Source organism: Pogoniulus pusillus, chromosome 25 (genome assembly GCF_015220805.1).
Source record: "Pogoniulus pusillus isolate bPogPus1 chromosome 25, bPogPus1.pri, whole genome shotgun sequence".
NCBI classification, from domain to species: Eukaryota; Metazoa; Chordata; class Aves; order Piciformes; family Lybiidae; genus Pogoniulus; species Pogoniulus pusillus.
In genome coordinates this window covers 11,840,267-11,864,386 of record NC_087288.1, presented here as the reverse complement: position 1 = coordinate 11,864,386, position 24,120 = coordinate 11,840,267, and the positions used below count along the sequence as shown (strand labels likewise).

The following is a 24,120-nucleotide window of genomic DNA, read 5'->3' as shown; positions in this document are numbered from 1 at the left end:
GCATTTCAGTGTGATTCTGTATTACAGAGGAGGTCTGTGCAGTCACTGTGCTGTGGTGGTGCAGTTGTCTTCTTCCTTATGAGTCCAGCCACCACGAACCAGCAAGGCATCTACAGGGCAGCAGTGCACCACTGCATGTTTGCTCCCAAGGCTTTTTGGCAAGGGGAAGAACATGCCAAGTCATAGTTTGCTTCTTCCATCCTCCAATGAAGTGTTAATGCAGTGGTAAGCAATATCTAAAGTACTCCCTCATTCTTTCTTCTGCTTTCTAAGGAGGCATTTTGGAATAAAATTGACTCCTTTCAGCTTCTTTCCAGAGGAAATCAAGGCAGAACATTGACCAAAGACAGCCTTGGCCAAAGGAGTGTCAGCTCCATGTAATAAGAACAAGAGTCACAGCAAGTGCAGGCATGGAAGCAGCTGACAGCTTCAGGCAGGACAGGTAGATGGAGGTTTTTTTTCCCTAGAGCAGACCAGCAAATTCCAGCCAAGAAACCTTTCTTTTATATGCACATTTATAGGAGCGATTCCAGTAGCAAGTGGTGTGCATTTTGTGTGGAATGGCTCCTGACAGCTGTGTTGTTTTACTTACTCCTTGTCTGTATTTTTAAGTTTTTAAAACTCCTAATAATTCCAAATGTCAGACATTTTTCCTTTGAGACAGGGTGGAACAGTCTGGAAGTCAGGAAGGAGGCAGTGGTTCTTTTGAGCATTCCCGTGAGTGAATTTAAGACACAAATGTATGATACAGCAAAACAAGACTTACTTACGGCAGAGAAAGAAGAGATTGAGAAAGAGAGAGAAAGAGAATGGAAAAGAGAGCTGGAGAGGTAATTACCGCCCTGGGGTTCTTCTTCAGCAGGGTGGTGGTGGTGGGAGACTTTCCGGGGCTGTTGTCTCCAGCCTGAGATGTCCCAGGCGATGTTTCCCCAGCTCAGCTGGCATATACTGTTCATGCTTCCTTTGTCGTAGCTGCACCTGGCCCACACCATCATCACATTACGACGCATATGTGACTTCCCGATGCCTCCCTGAGGGCTTTCAGGGATCAGCGCTGAGTGACTGCAGTCTCTCTTAGCCACTACCAGCACAGCTGACACATCAGGCAGGTCTTTCAGGGTGGTCGTTGTGGAGATGCTTTTCATGTTCCTAATGTAATGACCACCTTCACAAGGTGGTGATTTTCATGTTCAGGAGAAGATTACCACACACCACAAGGTAAGAGCTACATTTCCCAGTGTTTCTCTGTAGGACAACTGAAAATGGTTTTGCTCTCAAGCTGGGGGGTTATTTGTCTACAGGAAAAAAAGGGCAAGCTGTCTGCAGGACAGGCGTCTGCTGCTGAGCTGCCCAAGTACACCCTTGCCAGCCCCAGTGTTTACCTGTGCAAGAAGCATATGACAAGTAATGAATTCTCTTCCCCAGATTTGGGCAGCCACCTACTATGGCAAAGTCTTCCTTGGTCAGGTGAGTAGAGAGTTGTCTTACAATGCCTGCACATAGCTAGTAGCAGCTAATTGGTTTTGATCAGGTGGAACAGCTAGAAGTGTAAGCCACTTGCTTCGGACAGTATTCACACTTCCTCTGTAGAACAACTGCTTAGAAACAAATGAAGTTGTTAATGAAAACATAATAGTTGAGCACTGTAGTAGAGGCTCTACCCCCTGGAAACTGCTTGAATCCTGTCAGTGAGCCAGCCAAGCACCAGGTAGGAAAAGCCCAGGACACCTGCCTCAGCTGTTCTGATCACCACAGAGCAGAACAAAGCCTTTCACTCTACTCACCAAAAATGAAACCCCAGTGGTCTGCATCTCCTAATGCTTCTGCTGTGCTGTAAAATGCTACAGGTCATCAGAGATGTGTGCAGCTGTCTGTAAATTCATTCTAGTCCTCCTGGTCTTTATAAACACAAAGAGGTAATATACAGCACTAAATACAAACATAAAGACTTTATTGAATGCTGCTCAATTCCCCAAAGATTTCATTACAAAAGTTTTCCACACAACTGCAATTTAAGAGATTGGAATGGTACTCTGATAAAAGATGTGAAAAATTACTTGATCAAGCAAACAGATAAAGACTTCTATTGTCAACTTTATGCCTTTAAGAAGCAGGCTGCATTTTCCTTAAATAAAACAAGAACTGTTTATTGGCAGCCTTCCCTCCTCACAAAACAAAAAATCCCAACTTAAAACACCCATCAACAAAACACAACTCCATTTTGGTCTCATTCTTCAGTCCATGAGCTGCTATCACTAATGCAGTATTGTCCAAGACTCTCTCTAGAGACCTTCACTACTCTACAGGTAGTCTTTGGGCTGATGAGGAGCATCATTGATGGGCTCTCAGGAGGAAGCTCCATCCTCAGCAGGAGGAAGTCTCTATGCAGCTCAGGACCAAGAGGCAACAAGGGGTAGAGGCACTCACCAAATGGTGGGCCAGACACAGGGACCACCTCAACCTGTTCAAGCTGTCTGTCTCCCCCTATTTAGCCTTATTTAAATTAACGTGAACATGGCATAAATCTAAATCTGAATCCAATCAGGAATTGAAAGACAGCACTGTATCAGAGTTCATTTCAATGCTGGAAGGGACATATTGTGAATATCTCAAGTTACTGGTAACTTACCTTGGTTTTATTTGAGGAAATACAGCACAACTAGAAGCCTTTTCTATCACCTTAACCAAAGGATGCAGTGATGTGAAAAGCACATATAAAACAGGCTAAAAAATTTACATAGCAAACTATACCACCTGTGTGCAACACAATCAGAAATTCAAGTCATAATTCTCACCACTCCCATAATTATTTCACTCATTAAGGATGATAGCTCTATGAAACGTTGGAAGTGACAGTATATCAATAATTAGACAAATTTACAATATGCTGTGGTAATGACATCACTTAACTGCTGTATTGAAATTCAAATCTTTACAGTTGCCAGAGGAAAAACCTGGCAGTTCCTGTAATAGTCATGAGGTTTCTTTTGCAAATCCTTACATATTTCAGAAGGGTACAAAAGTATGTCTGCCACGTAGAGCTGGGGCACCTCTTTTATTTGGCACTTGGATTGTGTGCATTCAGCACGCTGTGAGTGCTGTTCTGCTTCTCTGCCAGGGCCTTCTTAAGCTTTAACTCCTCTAGCTTTCTCCACAGCTCTTCACGTTCTAACTCTTTCTTTTTCTCTCTGTGGAAAGAAGTGAACTGTCAGGTTTAGGTATCTTTTGATGCAATCACTTAACAAGCATGATTTACATCTAGTAATCATCTTGAAACTTTTTCTCCAAAGCTATTTTTAGTTTACAGTTTCCTGGATCAAAAAGCATGGGGGCAAATAAATTGGTAACAGTTGGTGGTGAAGCAAACTTTGCTCCAGCAAACTTGGACAATTGCTGCAGTGTGGTTTGTGCAGATGGCTGCAGTTCTAATGAGGTTCTTTAGCATGGACAAATAAATTAAGGGACTAAGCATTTTGGGGGGAGAAAAGCACAACTACTGAAAGGAGATGGTATGCAGTCTCAGCTGGCCTACCTCCAGCAGCACTGGTGAGTAGCATAGAGAGGGGTTTTAGCTGAGCTATGAGGTAGCTCAGCTAAAACCCCTTTCTTCAGGCACCACCACCTGAAACAGCAGAGCCAGCACCAGCAGCCCCTCATAGCAGCAACTCAGCCCAGGTTTTCCATCCTAGAGTAGACTCTCCCTGCCCAAGCAGGACAGTGAGCCAGGGCCTTCCTGTCAGTGCCCTGGCTACTACTGACACAGTGCTTCACCCCAGTGAGTGTCTGCAGCAGATGCCTGAGAGGCAATGCCGCTAGAGAACTCTGCAGCTAGAAGAGGTACAATATTTCTTTCCAGCTACTACAAAGTAGGTATGTGTGGAAGAAAAAGCAGTACCTTTGCCTTTCTGCCTTGTAGGAGCTTGTGAGTTCATCAAAAAGTTTGCCATTCATTTCCATCAGAGTTTTCAGCACATTATACACCAGTGCCACTATAGTTCTAGAAAAAAAATGAACACAGATGTTAGAATTCTGCAGCACAAAGTCACTGTCACTAAATAAGCACTCAAATAAAAAGTTTAGAGCCCCAAAAAATAAATGAAGGTGGTGCTGCAAGGTCAGTGAGTTTCTGAAACAAAATCCTTTAGCTAAAGTTTTCCCCTGTAAATTAATAAAATGCCTATTCAGACATTTTTTGAAGTGGCTTTGGTAACCTTAGCTTCCTGAGCCCAAGTAATTGCACAGTATATAATTCTTAGTACTGTGGTGTACTAGAAAGCCTTTCAGTTATGCTTAGTAAACTGAGTTTTAACCACAGTTTTGTGCTTTTTGAGCAGTTCTGGACAGCAGATGGTTTTGCTGCATATGCTCCATTTGGGAACCAAATTGAGAACAACAGATAATTGGTTTCCAGGACCTTAATTTCTTGAAGATACTAAACAGCTTGAGCAGTACTGGCTGTGTCTTATGTGGCTGTCCATATCCATCTTGGGTGCTAAGTCTTTTCTTTGTGAAAACATTAATATCTCATAGAATCAACCAGGTTGGAAGAGACCTCCAAGCTCATCCAGTCCAACTTGTCACCCAGCCCTGTCCAATCAACTAGACCATGACACTAAATGCCTCATCCAGTCTTTTCTTGAACACTTCCAGGGGCATATTGTAGTGTTTATCTCATTCACACTCATTCTTAATTATGCAAACAAATGCAAAACCAGCAATAAAATTAAACATTAAGAAGCTACTTAATCATTAAGCTTGTCACTACTGGCAGAAGCAGCCAGACTGTCTTCCCCATCCTTCTCCTCGCAGGGCTGTGCTCCAGGCCCCTTTGTCACCCTTCTCTGGACATGTTCCAGCATCTCTCTTGACTTGATAAGAGCTGGACACCATCTACATCCACTCAGAATAATTTCAGAGCCTCCAAGGGCTTAGAAGAGAACACCTCATTTAATTCAAGGAAAGCTCCTGCCCAGCCTGGCTTTTGCCTGTACAAACCTTACATTCTACAAATTGACTTGCAGCTCAACTCAGAATGCTGGATGTATGCACATTTTGCTTTTCAGTATTTTACTGTAATTACTGCCTCTTTCCAGCCTAAAATATCAGCATTGTGGCATTAAAAAAAACAAACAGTAGGCACTCATGTATAGGGGTAGGCATTGCCCTTCTCTGGCAGCATCCTTAACTCCTTGTTATCTCACTGAGCAATAACTACTTCTGAAGTTTAGATGAACAAAAGTAGTAAAGGACAGAAAAGCATAAATATAGCAGAAGCATCCTATGGGAATTGTTTTGATCTAGATAGAATTAAGCTGCATTTTTAACAAAACCCAATATGGTTATAGAATGAATCACAGAATGTTAGGGGTTGGAAGGGTTATCTAGTGTAGGCTGCACAGGAATGCATTCAGGAGAGTACTGAAAGTCTCCAGGGGAGACACCACAGCCTCTTTGGGTAGCCTGTTCCAGTGCTCCCTCACCACAAAGAAGTGCCTCCTTGTGTTGAGGTGGAACTTCCTGTGTTCTAGCTTGTACCCAAAGATCATCATTTGACTTCTTCTCTTCATATGTTTTTCATAGAATGGTTTAGGTTGGAAGGGACCTCAAAGCTCATCCAGTTCCAAATCCCCTGTGCCATAGGCAGGGACACTTCCCCCTAGAACAGATCACTCAAGGCCTTATCCAGTCTGGCCCTGAACACACCTCCAGGGAGGTTGTGGATCACAGAATGTCATCTTTGATCACATTCTGTGATCCACAGCCTCCCTGGACGCTCTGTGCCAATGTCTCACCACCCTCACTATCAACAGCTTCTTCCTAACATCCAGTTTAAGTCTCCTCTGTTGCAGTTTAAACTCATTCAAACAGGAACAAAGTCCAAGTCTCCACCATCCCCATGCAAACCAACGAAAGCATGATATCACAAAAAAAGGCATCTCTTTTACCACCTGTAACCTCACTGATTTAACCTGACAAAGTGAAAAAGAACATTTTCAAGCTTACAATCCAAACCTGAAAGAGTGGACAAGAAAGTTAAAAGTTACTTACGGGTTCCAGTGTTCTTTGGAGATCTTGTATAAACTGCCAAACATAATTGGCAGAATTTTATCAATGTTCTCCTCAATCAGGCTAAGAATATATTCATTATTCCAGAAGTACAAAGCTCTTTCTGCAACCTGAAACAAAATTTAAGGGTCAATAATCACAAAATAAATTACTACAAGTAATTAAAAAAAAAAAAAATAGAGAGTTCTTCATTTTTACCTGAAAATGTGAACTTGACACACACTTGGATATTTGCTTAAATAAAGGCTCTTCTATTTTCCTGAACTGCGTCGGTTCTATTACATCTAAGATTTCTTCAATTTCCCCTAAAAACATTACCTGTTTGTATAAAAGAAATATATCCAGAAGTCTGAGAATGTTTTATAACACCATTGTAAACAGAAACAAAACATTATGGCTTCTACACTAGTCATGAATTCCTCAGGGAGCTCTGTCTGTAATTACAATGCATTAGACAAACACGGTTTTTTTATAGCCTGAAAGTTGTCAATGGTCATTTGCAGCTCACATCTTGTATTATTTCTTTTGTGTGATGGCTCTAAACACTATACAGAATTGCTTCTGCAGAATGTTTTTTTTACAGCTAAAAAACTGCCAGAGCATTTTCTTCCTTCAGGAAAGTCTGCAGAGACTGCCTGTACCTGAGCTTTTGAACTGATGAACAGTGAATTCCTAATTTAAGTTAGGCCAAGCAGAACGCACAGGAAAATGCAACACCACTCACACAAAGAGAGACAACCCTGTTACAGGGTGGTGAGACTCTTGGACAGGTTGCCCAGAGTGGCTGTAGATGCCTCCTCTTTGGGGGTGTTTAAGGCCAGGCTGGATGAGGCCTTGAACAGCCTGTTCTAGTGGAAGGTGTCCCTGCCTATGGCAGGGGATTGGAGCTGGATGACCCTTCATCCAACCTAAACCATTCTATCTTTAACTTCTCCTCCAATCTAACCCACTCTGTGGTTGAACCCCACCTTTAAATAGCTGTCAGGGGGTGGGATCTGAGCTCCTGAGTTTTAAACTCATTTCAAATAAATGGGAGAAATAGGAGTTCTTTTTATTCTACAGAAAAACACATCCAGGCTCGCAGGCACTCAGCATCTGTGTCCTATTGCAGCTAACTACCTCCCACCTGGTCTGTGTCTACTAAATACTTCTCAGAAAAGCATTTCCTCTACACAATATTTTAGTGCAGAGAATGCAACTTCTGATATAATTTTAACATAGGAACCCCACAACAAGAGCAGACATGCAAACAATTGCACTGAGCTGCACGAGAAAGACAAGCACCCCGAGAACTGCAAGATCTTGAGAAGCAGAGCAGAGGTGAGATGTTTTTACCCACTACACTACATTTTACATCATAGCAGACAGCAGAAACAAAAGACAAAACCAACCTCTTTCTGACTGCAAGTTTTTGGCCAAAATTTGAGCAGTCCTCTGATTACCTATATTAAAAAGACAAACAAGTTAAACCAGAACATATTTCGATTACATATTTGGTAAGGTTTTAAAGTATTAATCTACAGTTTCAGTGAAAACTCAATGCAGTTAAATGCAGTTCCACTGAAAATAAATACTGTGCTGTCTCATTTAGGTTATCAGAATTATTCAGTCTCTCATCACTTCACAGACTTTTGATTATCTGCTCACACTCCACTCCTGTCCCAGGTCCCAGTACATGTACAGGATGCTGATCACATGAAGGCATCACAAGGAAGTCCTCTCCCCTGTAGCTTGATTCCCTGTAATACTTTGTCTTTTAGTCATCCATATTTTGAGGAGCACTTGTCTTGGCACCAAGGTTTGAAGCCCAAGGCCTAGGGGTATACCTTGACTGCACAAACAGGGCTCTACAGAGCAACTATGGCCTCCAGCCTTTTTCCTTCCAGAATTTGCACCATTAAAGACTGGAAACTAAAACACAAAATAGCCATGAACATACAGAGAAAAGAGATTCCAGGGTCTACACTAGAAGCTGACACAAGACTGGAAAAACCCTTTGGGAAATTGAATTAGAAAATACAGCCTCCAGGAGGAATTGGGAGTGGGGGAGAAACAAAGAACGGCTGGAGGCCTGTTTCCCAGAAAGCAACATCTAAATTGCAAAATTAATGCTGCCTAAAAAATACAATAAATGCTGTACATTTCAGAAGCAGAAACCTCAGAACCTTATAAAAGTTTTCCTTCTGAGGAAAGGATCTCTATTTTTGTGATATAATAGCATCTAATGGATTATATACAACTGTAAAACTATGCAGCTGAGTAACTGTCACACTTGGGGTGTGCCATGTTGAGTTCTTCTCCCAGTTTCCCAGCTGGCTGTTTTACTCACAACTATGTGGACTATCAAAAGTAGCTTTCTAGAGAAAAAGTTATTGTGAGTTGAAGTGCCCACAAATCTTATCTGAGGATTACCATACATCCTAATACTACAAAACTGAATGTCACTTCAAGTGACGCTAAGCCAATGCAGAAACCTAGGGCAACTGCTAAGTCCTATGCTCACATCCACAGGAACACAGGAAGAACAGATTCTCTGCAGAGCCTTGAGCATACAAGTTCTGCCTTGCTGTCTGAAAGGTGCACACAACTGCAATACAAAGGCCTGCATCTGACACCTGATGAAGGATCAGAACACCTGGGTCAGCCCACACACATAACCTCCATTGGTCCCACAGAGCTCCCTCCCTGAACTGCTCATCTGGTTCTGACCTGGTGTCCTTGTTATCTCCATGGACAAGAGTAGAAAGGCAGATAGCACAGCAAGGGCGGAGGTTCCCCCATTTCTCTGCAATTACCTGATCTTGCAGTCCTTCACTCACTCACTCCTCCTCCATTCTCAAGGAGTCAGATTTGCATTAATTAATTATATTTCTCTCTATTCATAATTTAGTCTATATAAATACACTTGAAATCTAGGACCACTTCTGTTCATTAAACTGAATGACTCAGTTGTATACAATGGAGATTTTGCATTTTTAAAGACTAAACCTCAGCATTTACAGCTATAAAAGCTCATTCTATCGGCATCTTCCCTTCTCCCAGAGCAATGCAAGTAAGCCAAACAATTTCAGGGAAGCCAAAGATAAGCTACCTACCACAACCCCTTAATTGAAGCATGAATTTACTGGTCTTGAAAGCATAAAATTGAATTAGCTGGAAAAGCACAGTTCTCACACTTATTATTGTAAGAATGTTGAATATACTTCACTAAAGAGACTAACATTATCAACTTGGTAAATAAAGACCACATTCCAAGTATAACAGCACAGACCTCCTCATAAGATGCCTAGTTCTTGCTCCTCAGAGAAACTATCAGTTTCCAGCTTGACTACACTCTCATCTTAAGAAGCCGATACATGTACATTTATGTTCAAAGAAATACTCTACAGATCTGAGGTCTTGCTGCTCTTTCTACACAAACCTCTTAGTATTAGCTCTCCCCAGAGCTACAAAATTCCCACAAAGTGACTTACAGCAGTAGGCACCTGCTACAAAACTTATCCTATGTACAAGGACTGCTTGTTTAGCCTGATTTCTTCAACGTAAAGGCCACTGGGTTAGGTAACAAACTGTTCTTGTCAGCTCTGCAAACATCAGGACTGACCTTAGGCAGGCTACCATAGTTACAAAAGCTCAGATTGAATGTCCTCTAAATTGACCCTGAGTGACAGCTCCTGCCAGAAAAATAACAGTAAGGTACTGGTGAAGACAGCCTTCTGATGGAGTTCTTAAAATATTACTTGACCTAAAGCCAAAAAAAATTCAAATGCCATCTCATCAGTTGCCCCAAAATTTAGTATTTACTTTTCAAGCCCTTTGGAAAGTTTCTTAAAGCTTTAGTTCTTATCTTGCTGACTTTCACTCTTTCATAAAGCAAACTTCACTGTACCCTCAGAGTAATGCCCAAGCAAACACAGGCAGTTCTCCTGTGTCCTCCATTCTGTATTCATCCTTACTGATGAGGATACATCTGGAATTCCATATACTGTAGTTCAGACAAAGTCTCAGTGTTGCTCTGTGGCACTCCTTGGAAAGCCCTGCCACCTTCAAAGTTAGGGCTGGGATCCTGCATCACAGTTCTGTAAATTCCTATCAGGAAGTTCTGACTTTTTGTCATGTTGTTGCTTCATTCCATCTCATAGGTTTTTAATGCTACACATTATCTGCTCAACTTTACCTGTTAAAACACCAGGGCTGTTTTATCATTTAGCTTAGGGAATAAGGCATTTCCTTTCTCCTCACTCATCCAACAAAAAAAAGATAAACTGGCGACAGTGCAGTACAGGGGAAATGAAAATGTTTCAAGCAGACAAGGTCAAATTACAGCCAGGCAGGTCAGCCATCTCCCATCACCTACACTGTAACTTGTCTTCTGATGAAGAACATCAGTATTTAAGTGCAGAAAATGAGCTTTCACTGAAAGATCAGTGAAGATTTACACTGTTTCCCCAAAACTGTTTTATCTTTTTCCCTTCATAGAAAAATAATAGATTTTGCATAGGAATTTCACTTTTCTGTCACAAAAAGGGATAAAATATTTTAAAATCAACATACTCCTGACTGAAAGATCCCTGATTGTCCAACTAAAAACAGCTTCTGTTCTAGCTGGCCTGTCAAGTCTGTGTCCTCAGGAACTGCTGCACTGCCTTGAACCTCCATTCTCCTTTACGGGCATTGGCAGTGCCCTTGCAGGAAGCACTGCAAGCCCCTTTCTAGCTGGCCTGTCAATACCTATCATGTGAGATTGGGTCTGGCAAAAGCCACTGATGCCTGAAGCACCTGCGTGAGAGCTACCAAGTGGCATTCTAGTAACTGAGGAGACAGAATAAACATCGCACTTGGAACATCAGAGTTCTGACTAAATAAAGTATTATTCTTCTCTCCAACTTTTATTTTAAGACTGTTTATTCTCTAAAACATTTCAGCTTTAAGCCATGGCTAGGCACAAGCTATCAGAACCAAAACCACTGAAGTTTTAGCTCTTACCAGGAGGGAATACAGTTGTTACATGCTTTCTCAGATGAGGTATTTTCATTATGTTAGTGCTTCAAACTGTTACTTAAATTTGTGGTCTATTTTGGTCATACTTTGACTGCCCTATCAAATCCAGAAGTTCCTTAACAACTACTCTAGATTTTAAAACTTTTTTTTTCAGTGTATGTGGGAGACAAAACCACCTAATAAGCAAAAAACAACCAACCAAAAAATTCCTGAAGTAAAAAACCCCAAACCCTAAAAACTCACCCCATCATACACACCCCTAGCACATCACAGAACCAAGACTCACAGAAGGCATTGCTATATCATCCTGGCAAGTTACACTAGAATATTTAGTTGAAATTAAAACCAGAAGAACATTCAACTGAAGACCACTTACAGGTTCTGTTAAAGTTGTATCTTTCTCCAGGAACTGTACAACACAATAGGCGAGCTGGAACACAAGGCAGGTAATTATTAAATGGACACTATTCAAAATGGCAGCATCACAAAGTAAGACAAAGAACAGAAGCACTTCAGATCGTGGGGGGTAACCCAACCCCACCACCTCTAGAATGTAACTTAAAATCCTTCCAAACTAAACCAAACAGCAATTAAAGCAGCAAGACATACAGGCCTGCTCTATATTACAAAAAACTTCTTGCAAACCAGAAATCTTCAAATTTTTTCCTCCTAGAAGAAAATTAAGCTTGGCAGATGCTTCCTTAACTCAGATCCTAGTACCCAGATACATTTTTCTCAGTATCAATTGCTGTATTAGCATTACAAAACTATAGTTTTCAAATATCTAGAATGGGATTTTAAAAAGTGATACTTTCAATCAAACAAAAAAGCAATCAAACAGGTTTGACAGAGCACACTGCTCAAGTACTAGGCATCTACAGCATGTAACGTCCAGGGAGAAGGTTACAGGTGAAATTATTAAGTATTCTGTGGCCACAAGACATAAGGCAGCATCTGCCCAACTAAGTATCCTGTCCCCTGGAATGGCCAACAACAAATACCTGTGGAAGACTGTATGAAGTGGGGGAAGGCACAATGAGATTGATTCACCAGCATGCTCTCCCAGCTTCCTGTGATTTTTGTCCACTGGTCTTCTCAGGCCAAAACATGGTATTATATGTTCTATAATTATTCAGTTACTTAGTACCTAGTTAAATAACTAAATAACTGCACTTGAACCCTGTACAGAGACCTTTTAAAGCAGTTACAATTCTAGATTGCATTAAGACTGATTTTAAGTCCCACTATTTTTCATCTCACAAGATAAAGCAAGGACAAAAATTATTTGCATGCACTACCTACACATTGCAGATTTAATGTCCTTAAATTCAGGCATTGCCTTTCCTTTAACAGAAAAAAAAACACAACACAAAAACACCCCAACCAGCCCAAACCAAAGCCCAACAAAACCCACCACAACAATTTTTAATCCCAAAGCAGGCAACTACAATACTGTAATTACAACAGGTCTAATAAAGTTTTTTTACCCTTAGGCTAAGGATGTATGTGTGTAGATTTAAAAGACAAAGGTCACATATTAGTCTCATGAAATCCTATCATGCAGTATTGTACAGTAATGCTCCATTGTTCAAAGACAAAGACTCACATTTAATTTAGCTTTAAGGCTTTAACTTTTAAGGGTAGGCTACTTATACTGTAGCAACAAAGCAACCAGGCCACTCCTGATTGTAAAGCTGAGTTAATGCTCGTTTTACACCTTCAGGATAATACAAAACCCAGAAACACAGTGCTGAAAACCTCACACAGTTTATGTAGAGGAGCACCAAAAGCTACTTTCAGGTACAGAGTGAAGCTGAACTTGTAACAGGGTCCTTTGAAGTACTATGAACCGGATTAAACGTATCATAGGAAAAAGGAGAGCTTGCTGTACTCATCTGTTAGCAAGAAGAGCTTTGGCAAGTCACTGGTCCCTTACACACTGCTTGGAGCAGTCTATTGCACAGCAATAAGCCATGAAGACAATAATTTAATTAACACTTCATATGAGAATTAGGAATTAACTGAGCTCTTGACTTGATCTTGTTTGTAGATTATACAGTCATAATGATTCCACTTCAATTAGAAAATAATTTCCTTTTGTCTTTAGGCTGCAAGAAACTGTATTAGTGAGCTAAATTAACAAAGCAAGTTTTTAACTAGCCACAGGATTACTTGCAAGTTAGCATCAATGGTATTCAATACCCAAGTGCAGTATGTCTCAATTAAAATGCTGACTGTGTAAGGTGTAAGAGTTGGAGTCAAATCAAGAACTGCAGCATTCTGACAGTGTGTCAGGGATCTACGTAATATTTTTGTTGTGTATATCCAGCATTCTCCTCCTCACAACTGGTACGGTTTTAGAAATGAAAAAGTACTTCTGAAGGAAGTACCCAGCCCTACTCAAGGTTCCTTTATCCACAGCTTTCAAGTTATATAGAAGTAGTGGTACCAGCACAAGGTCCTGGGATTAATCTTAAGGACTAATGAAACTGGCAAGCAAAAAACCTTCCTGCTTCAGTTGACACCACTTCAGTTGACTCACTGTTGTATTATTTAACTTCTAATATATGCTAAATAACTAAAAAGTAACATTTAGACATAAGATTCTCATTATCTTTAAAAAAAAAAAAACAAAAGGTGACTGAACTTGCAAATATTTTTGCATACTGGTATTATAACACAGACTACTCCAGATTTCATTGGTTTCAAATGCAAATACACAAACCCCACCGCTCTTAAGAACAGGCAAAAGCTTACCTGTGCATGAAACAAAGCCAATCCCTTTGCGGTATGCATGGGAATCAGAACTTTCATAAGGAACTGTTTGTGTTCTGCTTTCAGAGGCAGTGCAAAACCATTGATAATACTGAAAACATGAATAAGCAGGATTTATTTTTAGTAATAATTTCTTCCTAGAAGTCAAGAGTTTCTGTAAATTCAAGAGACACTCCGTTTCTGATTCAATTTCTACACCTGATTATTTCAAAGTCATAAAACAGCTCTACACGTACACATCCTTTACAATCTTGGTATCACACAAGTTTAGGGTCTTGGTAGGAATACCAGAGAACTGCAGTAGTAGTCAAAACCACTCATTTGATGTGCTGAATTATTTTTGTTGTAACCTCCATTCAAAGTAAAATCACCTATAGCAAGTCTTGCTGTCTAACTGTAAAGCTTAGAAAGATGCATCAGGAAGTTGATCCATTTCACCCACTGGCAACGTGCAAAGGAAACAAATAGGTGGCATACACTTCTCAACTATTTTAACACTCCAGTTTGAACATTTGCTTTTGAGATCACTGAACAATCTTTTCTTCCAAAACCAAGTTAAAAAGTGGTCTCACTGATTCAGTGATCTTACTTTGAAGAGTTGAGTTGTGTAACAGACAAAAGTCCTTCAGGAGGAACTTTAGGGTTCTCCTCCCCCCAGTACTTGAGATAGATCTGAGAAAATAATGGTATCCTGCATTTGATCTGCATGAAAATTTGTTTCACAGTAGTTCCATAGGGTTTTGATTTTCAACTAGACCAGTAGTATTTACAAAGGTTTTTTACTGTTAAATATGTGTGAGTTTTGGAAAAAACACTAAAATGTGAGAATTTAAAATTTTAAAATAATAACAAAAAGAAAACTCTAAGTCCCTAGCACTTAAAAGACTTTCCCAAATAGAATTTAATGAAAACCAGCCTGCTGAAGATTAAAGCACAAGGGCAAAGTTAACATGCATTTTCTGACTGAAGAACAAGCCACCAGATACAAGACAAACAAGGACCCTTGTGAAATATTTTGCCAGTCATTTTTAAAACTTGCACCAAAAAGAATGATTTCCACTCTATATCCTGATTTGATATTCACATGGTAACCCACGTGACAGGACAAGGCGGAATGGAGCAAAGCTGGAGGCAGGGAAAGTCAGAGTGGACATGAGGAAGAAGTTGTTCAGCATGAGAGTGGTGAGAGCCTGGAATGGGTTGCCCAGGGAGGTGGTTGAGGCCCCACCCCTGAAGGTGTTTAAGGCCAGGCTGGTGTCCCTGGGCACGGCAGGGAGGTTGGAACTAGATGATCCTTGTGGTCCCTTCCAACCCTGACTGATTCTCTGGTACTAGATGATATCAATGACTGCACTTCTTCATTTGTTACTGTAAAAATTCTCTTCCCCCCCACTCAATCCCTAAAGCAGGAAAGCTGCAGCAAACACCCAAAACATTTTGCTTTTTCTCTGTCAGCTCAGACTTACCTTCCTAATATCTCCAGAAGTTCAGCAACACCATTGAAGTGCTCTGTTTCATATATAAACCTGTTATGAAAAATGCAACCACCAAAAAAATCAAAACAGAGGATGGAAGATTTCAAAGAAACAACCTTTCATAAACTCAAAACAGTTGAAACCCAGATTACAGACCCAAATCAGGTTTTTATTTCAAGAACAAAATCGCTGCAAACCCACACCATGAAGGCTAAATAAAATGTTCCTCAACCTACTTGCACACACAGAGGATACCTGAGGAAAATGTTGTTTATCTGTTTCCTGATGAATGCTCTTAAACCCAGGAATTTCCCATAAATTCGATGAAGAACTGTCTTTAGGAAATCACGTTCTCGTGGGTCTTCACTGTCAAAGAGCTCCAGCAACTACAGAAGTTAAAATGAAACCTGTTACTTGCATTTTGTTAGTTAAGCTTTACCTTTAATTTACACATTTACCTTAAAATTAGAATCAGTTTAATAAAAAATTGTTTGGACGTCAGTATTGTATTTTCAAAATCAGATTTTTAATAAAGTTGGTGATTTCTTATAAACTCAGCAGCTTCGCTCTCTTCAGAAGCCTAAAGCCACTGCAACAATCACTACACTAGCAAATAAAAACCGAATTGAAAGAATAAGGTTATCAAACCTTAGCTAAGTAGTTTACATTTGGTCTTTAAGAAATCAGATCAATTCTGTGTCAGATATTTACAATTTCTTAAGCCACTATACTGTTCATCTCAAAAAGCAACTTGTGTGTTGAAACCTAAGCAAAAGCATTCTTACATATGAAATGTCACGATTTATGATTTAAGATGGAGAGATTTAATAGAATAACCATAAGATATGCATTTTTTTAACTGACTGATTACATTCTGCAATAAGCTAGCAAGGTATTCCATACATATTTTTCTTGGATACAGAAAAGACCATACCCACTTGAAGACATCAAGATACCTCAGTTCCATTACTTTAGCTGTTTGGGAAGTTTTTCCCCTGCATGTCCAAGTGACATACTCAGAAATGCTACCTGCCCTAAACAAGTTAGTAGCTTAGCTCAAGCAGTCACTACAGCCTCCTGTTCAGTCTAGGTCTGTGAGGTTAGGTATGTCTATACCAAGTAGCATAAGAGACTGGAAACAGCTGTTCAGGAAATTTGTCCAGTCTCATTTAATTTTTATATTTAGAAGGAATTTCTCAGGCTCACTCCTCCACTTTTCCCTCATATATAGCTATCTGTTCATTGCATTGTTTTTCTTGCACTCTGGGGAAAGACCAAGTGAAATGTCAGGAATTGAAGCTCTTAAAAGACATGGATCCATCAGTACATTGGATACCTATGCCCAACACTAACAGATCAGCAGCATCTTCTGACCTAAATTTTGCAGGAGAGTTGAACAAGCCAGAGAAGAAGAAAATACCTATAAACAAGAACAGCAAAACTAACCGAGTGGGAATTAAATGCAGTCACTGAACATAGGGAGGGAAAGTATCGTTTTGTTTTTACTTTTCACTGCTGTACTGAGTGCCAGCACTCAGATACTGAGCACTTCCTTCACAAGTATTTTGGTGTGGTTTAACAACAAAAAAACACCACAACACAAACCTTGGACAAAAATTGTTATAGTATTCTACAGCCTAATTTGTTGAGAAGTTACATTTAATATGAACTCTCACTTAACCTTCTTGCTTATAATTACTTTGCAAGGTAAAGTACATTCTCAAGTATGTACTTGATTGATCTTCACTCTGTGATTAACACATTAACAGTGAAGAGAATGACACTACTTAGTCACAACTTAGCAGATGCTGGAACACATTTACTGTACATAAACTTTTTACAGGAAAAAGAACCTTGCTTTAATTTTTCCCATGGTAAAGCTATGGAAAACAAACAAAAAAGCACTAAAAAAATCTAATCAGCATGTTGTTGTTTCGACTGGAAGTTACAAACCATTAAAAACATAGCTTGGCATTGCAAAGCACTGAGGTTGATACCTGAAAACCAAGTGTTTCTGAACATACAAAGTACACATAGCCTGTGTGGTATGCTGTGCTTGCTGTCCATTTCATGTTTGGCAGAAATCACTGTTGGGACCACTAAAATTTAACCCTGCATCAAGACAACAGCTTTAATACTGTCTTCAGCTGTACAGTCATCTGTTAAGTTAAGCCTGAGAGGTCTACAACTCTGAAAACAGGAAAACACTCTGCTTACCTGTTGTACAAATTTCTGGTCAATATATCGCTTTGCAATGCTGGGCTGAAAATCTGGGCTCTCCAAAAACCTCAGGAAAAATTCATACACCAACTGTAAATGTTGAAATGAAAATTTTCAAGTTATTAAATACACTACAACAAAAATCTCAGCCCCACCAGAACCACAACCACAGTTCTATTCACGTGCTTATAAACAACAAAAGGAAACAGACACCTCATGCATCATAGCCTCTACTGCAGTTTGTTAAAAGAATTGCAGCAAGCATCAAGAACACTTTCATTCCCAGAAGAGTCACAGCTTAATAGATAATCTACTGAAAACACAACTATTGGACAAGGTAAAAAAAAAGGGGGGGGGTACATATACTGTGATATCCTACTATATTAAGGACATACTATATAGAAATGTTATCAAGCACTAATCAACACTGAGGGCAAAATTAAGTGCTCTGACATAGAATCATAAAATAGTTTAGGTTTGAAAAGACTTCTGCCCCTTTACTCTGCTCTCCTCAGACCCCACCTGGAGTACTGTGTGCACTTCTGAAGGCCTAACACAAGAAGGACATGGAACTGTCAGAGTGAGTCCAGAGGAGGGCCACGAAGATGATCAGAGGGCTGGAGTAGCTCTGTTATGAGGACAGGCTACAAGAGTTGGGGCTCTGCAGCCTAGAGAAGAGAAGGCTTTGAGGAGACCTTATAGTGGCCTTCCAGTATCCGAAGGGGACCTATGGAAAGGCTGGGGACCATTGACAAGGTCTTGTAATGACAGAACAAGGAGTAATGGGTTTAAACTGGCAGAGAGATGATTCAAACTAGATGTTAGGAAAGGGTTCTTTGCAGTGAGGGTGGTGAGACACTGGCACAGGTTGCCCAGGGAGGTTGTGGCTGCTCCATTCCTGGGGGTGTTCAAGGCCAGGCTGGACGAGGCCTTGAGCAACCTGTTCTAGTGGGAGGTGTCCCTGCCTATGGCAGGGGGTTGAAACTGGATGATCTTTGAGGTCCCTTCCAACCTAAACCATTCTATGATAGGTAGAAAGTAGCACTCCAACTCTCTGGAGACAGAATGGTATTCAGATGTGCAGTAGCTATTAATTCTCTATCCACTGCTAGGAGCTCCTACATTTAAGATACTACCTTGATGACAAGAAATTTAGGTTTGTTCAACTTTTAATTTAAGCAAAAAAAAAAAAATCACTGCAAGTCACGTGATGGATACAGCAATGCTACAAAAATCAAGAGATTGGCATAGGAGTGCAACAATAGAATAACTAACCAACTGTTATCAAACAACAGCAATGCCTATATTGTAAGGTTTTTGCATGAAAGGAGGGAAGAGGGTGGGAAGAATGAGGAAGTATCTATTTCTTGCTCAAAAGACAAAGGCTGTTAGTCCATTTTTTGTTACTGTCGCAAGAAACTGAGCTGTTAACATCCACTTATATTTTACTGAGATCACATAAGAAAGCTGCTCAAGTGCAGAAAACATAATTACCTAAAATATCCATATATATTCTAAGACATACCACATTTCAACAGTGGAACAAACAACAGTTTGAAAAAAACCCAACAAACTATTTGCGATTTGGAAGACTTACATCCTGCCATGACTTAATGACACTATGAGAAAGCTCAAGATTTCTCCCTCCCAAGTATAGAAACTCAATTGTATTATAAAAGCAGTTTTGATGTTCCTACCAAAGACACAAAATGATTCAAGTATCCATTCACAACTCCTGATTTATCAGAAGGCTTGAAAATAAAGGAATCACATACCTGTATGTGGGGCCATGAGGCTTCAAGAGTTGGCTCATCTTCTTCTGGATCAAAATCTGGGTTATCACTTGGTGGAAGTGTTCTGAAAATATTAGCACTGATCTGCAAGAGAAAAAAAAAAAAATCATTTAATCATTTTTTTATGTTTCCACAAATCACACACAGCAAGGTATGATTTTATCCTAAAATTACAAGAAACAAAACCATCTTAAAAGAAAAAAAAAGTAATACAATAATGCACTTTTATTCTCTAAAACCTGCTAAATCCAAACAGCCAAAGGTCTGAAATATGCCAATGAAAACTAGAAAGCAACTCGCCCCAGGTCTTTTACAGGTTTATAGCTAAACATGGTCATAATTAATTTTCACGGTTTCAGAGAAAAGTTGTAACAGAAAAACAAATCCATTTTCCCTTAAAAAGATAAGTTTTTAATTATGTGACACCAAGAGCTGGGGTTTAGTATAAGACTACAAATAGTGTGATTAACCAGCTATGGTTTAAACAAAGCTCTCTTCACATATGAGACAATCCCAAAAATAGACCTAATTTTAGAGTTCTTCATTGAATTCCAAGATATTTCTCACTTTCAAATAAGAGCTGAAGAACTGCTTAGAGTTTTTCACCTTTCCTAATTTTAAGATATGTCAAGGTTTTGAGAAGCCAGAAATACACAGTAATTGCAGCTTGTTGCTTTAACAGAGCAACTCTGAAAAAAGCAAATTAAGAGAGCTACCAAGTTACTCTAACTGGGACATAGTCATAACAAATCAATTTCGAAAGGGCAAGTTTAAGAAGTTTCTTCAAGGATTTTCACAGGTTCACAAGATGTTAGGGGTTGGAAGGGACCCAAAAAGATCATCTAGTCCAACCTCCCTGTCAGAGCAGGACCATACAATCTAGCTCAGGTCATGAAAGAACACATCCAGACAGGCCTTGAAAGTCTCCAGGGAAGGAGACTCCACAACCTCTCTGGGGAGCCTGTTCCAGTGCTCTGTGACCCTTACAGTAAAGAAGTTCCCCCTTGTGTTGAGGTGGAACCTCCTGTGCTGCAACTCACATCCATTGCTCCTTGTCCTGTCACAGGAAGCAAGTGAGCAGAGCCTGCCCCCCCACTCCTGACCCCCAGCCCTCACTTATTTATTAAAGCCCCACTCAGCCTTCTCTTTTCCAGAGTAAAAAGCCCCAGGTCCATCAGCCTCTCCTCATTAGACATGCCCTCCAGTCCCCTAATCATCCTTGTAGCCCTCTGCAGCAGATCCCTGTCCCTCTTAAATTGGGGAGCCCAAAACTGTATTCAAGATGAGGTCTCATCAGGGCAGAGTAGAGGGGAAGGAGAACCTTCCTTGATGTGCTGGACACACTCTTCTTAATACACCCCAGGAACTCACTGGCCTTCTTGGCCACAAGGGCACATTGCTATCCCATAGATGTTAACCACCAGCACTCCCAGGGCTGCTCTCCAGCAGATCACCTCCCAGCCTGTACTGGTGCAGATTATTCTTCCTCCCTAGATGCTGGGCTCTGCACTTGATGTATATATAAGTTTGGATAAAGACCAATCTTTCTGATGTCAATGTGATCATTTATGCCAGTTGTATCACAATGGATTTAAACTCTTAACGCAAATGAAAAAGAACATGAAATTGAACGAAGTCCTGCATTTTCTACTCTTTTTGGGAACTTTTAGCACAACTTTTCTAATCAATTCTCAAACCCTTCAGTCCTTTTGACTAACTCTGTTTTAAATAGCTGCTGACCACCCAAGATTACTAAATACAAAAGAAAACATCTGACAGTTTGCAACAAATGCTACTGCACAGCTTCCATGGAATCTCCAAGGTGTTTGATGAATCTTGTGCAAGGACATAAAAAAAAATCCCAAGGTCACCCAACTGGGTCTGCCTCATCAAACAACAAATAAAACTACTGCATACACTGACTTGGGAATTTCCTCTAATGTGCTTCATTCTACATCCTGCCACTGTCTCCTACTGGCACAAGGCAAAGCTGCAGGCACTGCTGCTCGAGAGTGGAGGGGCAATGATGTTCTGTATGGATGGGCACTACAGTAATCTCCCAGCTTACTGTGCAGCAGGAAAATATACCAACCAAACAAAGCAGTACAGTTGTCCTTTAATTCTGCAAACACAAGGGACCTGGGATTCCGGAGCACAAAGGAAATGGGCTAGGATGTTAGGAGGAAGTTGTTGCCAGAGAGAGTGATTGGCATTGGAATAGGCTGCCCAGGGAGGTGGTGGAGTCGCCATCCCTGGAGGTGTTCAAGAAGAGACTGGCTGGGGCACTTAGTGCCATGGTCTTGTTGATTGGCTAGGGCTGGGTGCTAGGTTGGAATGGATGATCTCAGATGGCTCTTCCAGCCTGGTGGATTCTATGATTCCAATATTGATTAAATAATATTGATCCTGCAATTACGGATCAAAAATTTGTTAAAACCTCTGTTGCTTTTACATAGGCTAATTCTCCTCTGCATTCCCTTAAACTATTTAAAACATCCCTTTTCCTTCCTAAGTGGGGTCTTATCGCAAAAATTGTTTGAGAAGTACGAATCGTAAAAGGATTTTCCAGCTGGATAGGTTTCCAGAGAAACCTAGTGTTACTGTTCTAAATTAAATCTCACAAAGTTTTGTAAAGGTGACATCTGAAAATGTCACAGTTAACATGTTAAGATACAGCAATTGAATGTTATTAAATTTATTTGTTTTTTAATCCTTACTGTCTGTAGATTTCCTAGAAGCTGAGCTCTTGGAGAGATACTAGATTGAATTCAATTATAATTTCTGAGCATGTAGATAGGGATTCCTGATGAGTTTAAGTTCTGAAGTCACAGCTTCCACAAGCTTCCAAGATAAATTTAAATTTACACTGGATGTTTTTATATGCTGGTAGGGAAGGAGAAGAGGTTGGCAGACACAAGGAGATGGAAAAGTGATGTGTACTGGAGGAACATTACCGTTTGGCTCCCAAATCTGTTAAAGGCTAGAACTTTCTTCACTTCCCAGGAAGTTTTAAAACTTTAAATACTCATAATGCTGTTGTGTGCATGGCCTATGTGCATTCAGTGCCATGGTCTAGTTGATTGGATAGGGCTGGGTGATAGGTTGGACTTGATGAACTTGGAGGCCTCTTCCAACCTGGATGATTCTATGATTCTATGTCCCGTGCATTTGCCTAAACAAAGATTTGTTTTCTCCATTTATCTTCAAACTTGTTCCACCCTTGATGTCTTGAAAAGACTAGTAGCAGACAGTGCTCCCTACCTCAGGATCCAAGCAGACCAGGGCTAACTACATAAGCCATTGTGTGGTACTAGCCCAGCAGCTATCATGGTAGCAGAGACCATGTGAAGGGAAGGAATTCTAGGAGACCTCCTCACCTGCACAGACTTTGCCTATGCACTGGTCAGGAACAACATTTATTTCCTCTTGGTATCTGTAAGGGATTGTTGATTTTTGTCTCCCCAAGACTCAGGCAACTCCAAGGAAACTGGGCTGCTTCCTCTGCAAGCTGGAGGAAAGGTGTCCCAGGCCTAGAGAAAGACAAGGGGCTTTGGAAAGAAACTGGCTCCACTTTCTGCCACAGTGTTTTTCTCCAGGGAATTTTTTGTAGTCTGTTCCTACTTTACCACCAGTTAGATGATCTCTGGGTTTTTAGTAAGGCTATTTTTTTTTTATGTGCCAAAACATTGTCCTTTAAATTCTGCAAAAAACCTCACATGCTTTTTGTCTTAATATAGTAACACTAAACAGTTGGAAATTAAAAAAAGAAAGAAAAAACCTTTTAAATCTTCTAGAAGTTTTACTACAAAGAAAGGCCTCAAGCCTGACACATGTGTTGTTTGGAGGGAAAGACCCATACAGAATTCTTTCTGAAAGCTGGTACTTGGTCCCAATTCACAGGGAAGACCTGCCAGTTGCCACGGAGATTAGAAGTACTATTCAGGCTCGGAAGGATCTTTTGTCTCAAAGTCTGAAAAAGCTCTAAGTATTTAAGGCCTTCTTCATTTTCTGTCATTTTAGGGGAGAAAAGTAGACGGAAATTTGTCATGGAAGGAAAAGTAAGCATCCAAAGGGCCAAATCATTTGCACAACAACAACCACCTCAAGAGGACAGCTCAACAGCACCTTATATCCAAAAAAAGAAAACAACTCCAATACAAAAGAAAATCTCCCTTCATAAAGTAAGAGAGGCTATTTTGTATAGTATTTCTTCTAACAAGAGGGCACACAGAGTAAGAAAACACTGCAAGGATTCAAGTTTGCTACCATCAGAAGACAAAACAAAAGCCAAGTGAGCCAGAGAAGAGGTGGCCATATTCTGGCCTTTCTTTTTCTGATGTGTATAACACATTTAGGACAGAAACACGGGTCTAGCCATACAAAAACCTCTCTGTCCTAGATCTTTTGTAAAACTTAATAAGCATCTGGTGATACAGCCAAAATAATTAAAAGGGTTTCAACAATCCTAGCCCTTCAGTACAACAGAAAAAATTGCTATGCTTATTTGTATTAAAAATCTGATTAACTGTATCAGCTGCTCCCAGAAAGAAAACAAAATCCACCAAACAAAACCTTAATCTTAGACTGTATAGAAAGCCACAAAAGTCCTGGGCTGTATGTTGGATAACTTACATTCCTGACAGTTATTCTGAAAGTGATCATTGTGCCAGAATAAAGTTAGTTGAAGGTGAGAGAACCATTATCCTAAATGCATGGGCACTAGGCATTTAATTTCTTTTTTTTTTTTTTTTTTTAACTTTTCAAATTTCTAGGAAAAAAAACAATTGGAA

General features: G+C 40.2%; 1 protein-coding gene and 1 long non-coding RNA gene across 3 annotated transcripts in view; one reads left to right on the top strand and one right to left on the bottom strand.

Annotated features, from left to right (window-relative positions):
• Nucleotides 1–64: 64 nt before the first annotated feature.
• LOC135186605 (uncharacterized) lies at nucleotides 65–10,952 on the top strand. The gene is made up of 2 exons (XR_010307055.1): nucleotides 65–1,218; nucleotides 10,672–10,952. It is a non-coding gene; the product is annotated as an uncharacterized LOC135186605 (long non-coding RNA).
• PPP2R5A (protein phosphatase 2 regulatory subunit B'alpha) overlaps nucleotides 1,935–24,120 on the bottom strand; it is a 39,512-nt gene continuing 17,326 nt past the window's right edge. For both annotated transcript variants that reach the window (XM_064164469.1, XM_064164470.1), the window contains 11 exons: nucleotides 19,313–19,414; nucleotides 17,535–17,627; nucleotides 15,573–15,703; nucleotides 15,309–15,368; nucleotides 13,825–13,933; nucleotides 11,444–11,497; nucleotides 7,458–7,508; nucleotides 6,265–6,384; nucleotides 6,049–6,176; nucleotides 3,896–3,997; nucleotides 1,935–3,188 (listed from right to left, as the gene is read on the bottom strand). In XM_064164469.1, coding sequence (XP_064020539.1) covers nucleotides 3,056–3,188; nucleotides 3,896–3,997; nucleotides 6,049–6,176; nucleotides 6,265–6,384; nucleotides 7,458–7,508; nucleotides 11,444–11,497; nucleotides 13,825–13,933; nucleotides 15,309–15,368; nucleotides 15,573–15,703; nucleotides 17,535–17,627; nucleotides 19,313–19,414 — 1,083 coding nt within the window. In that variant the 3' untranslated portion in view covers nucleotides 1,935–3,055. The remainder of the gene's footprint in view (nucleotides 3,189–3,895; nucleotides 3,998–6,048; nucleotides 6,177–6,264; nucleotides 6,385–7,457; nucleotides 7,509–11,443; nucleotides 11,498–13,824; nucleotides 13,934–15,308; nucleotides 15,369–15,572; nucleotides 15,704–17,534; nucleotides 17,628–19,312; nucleotides 19,415–24,120) is intronic.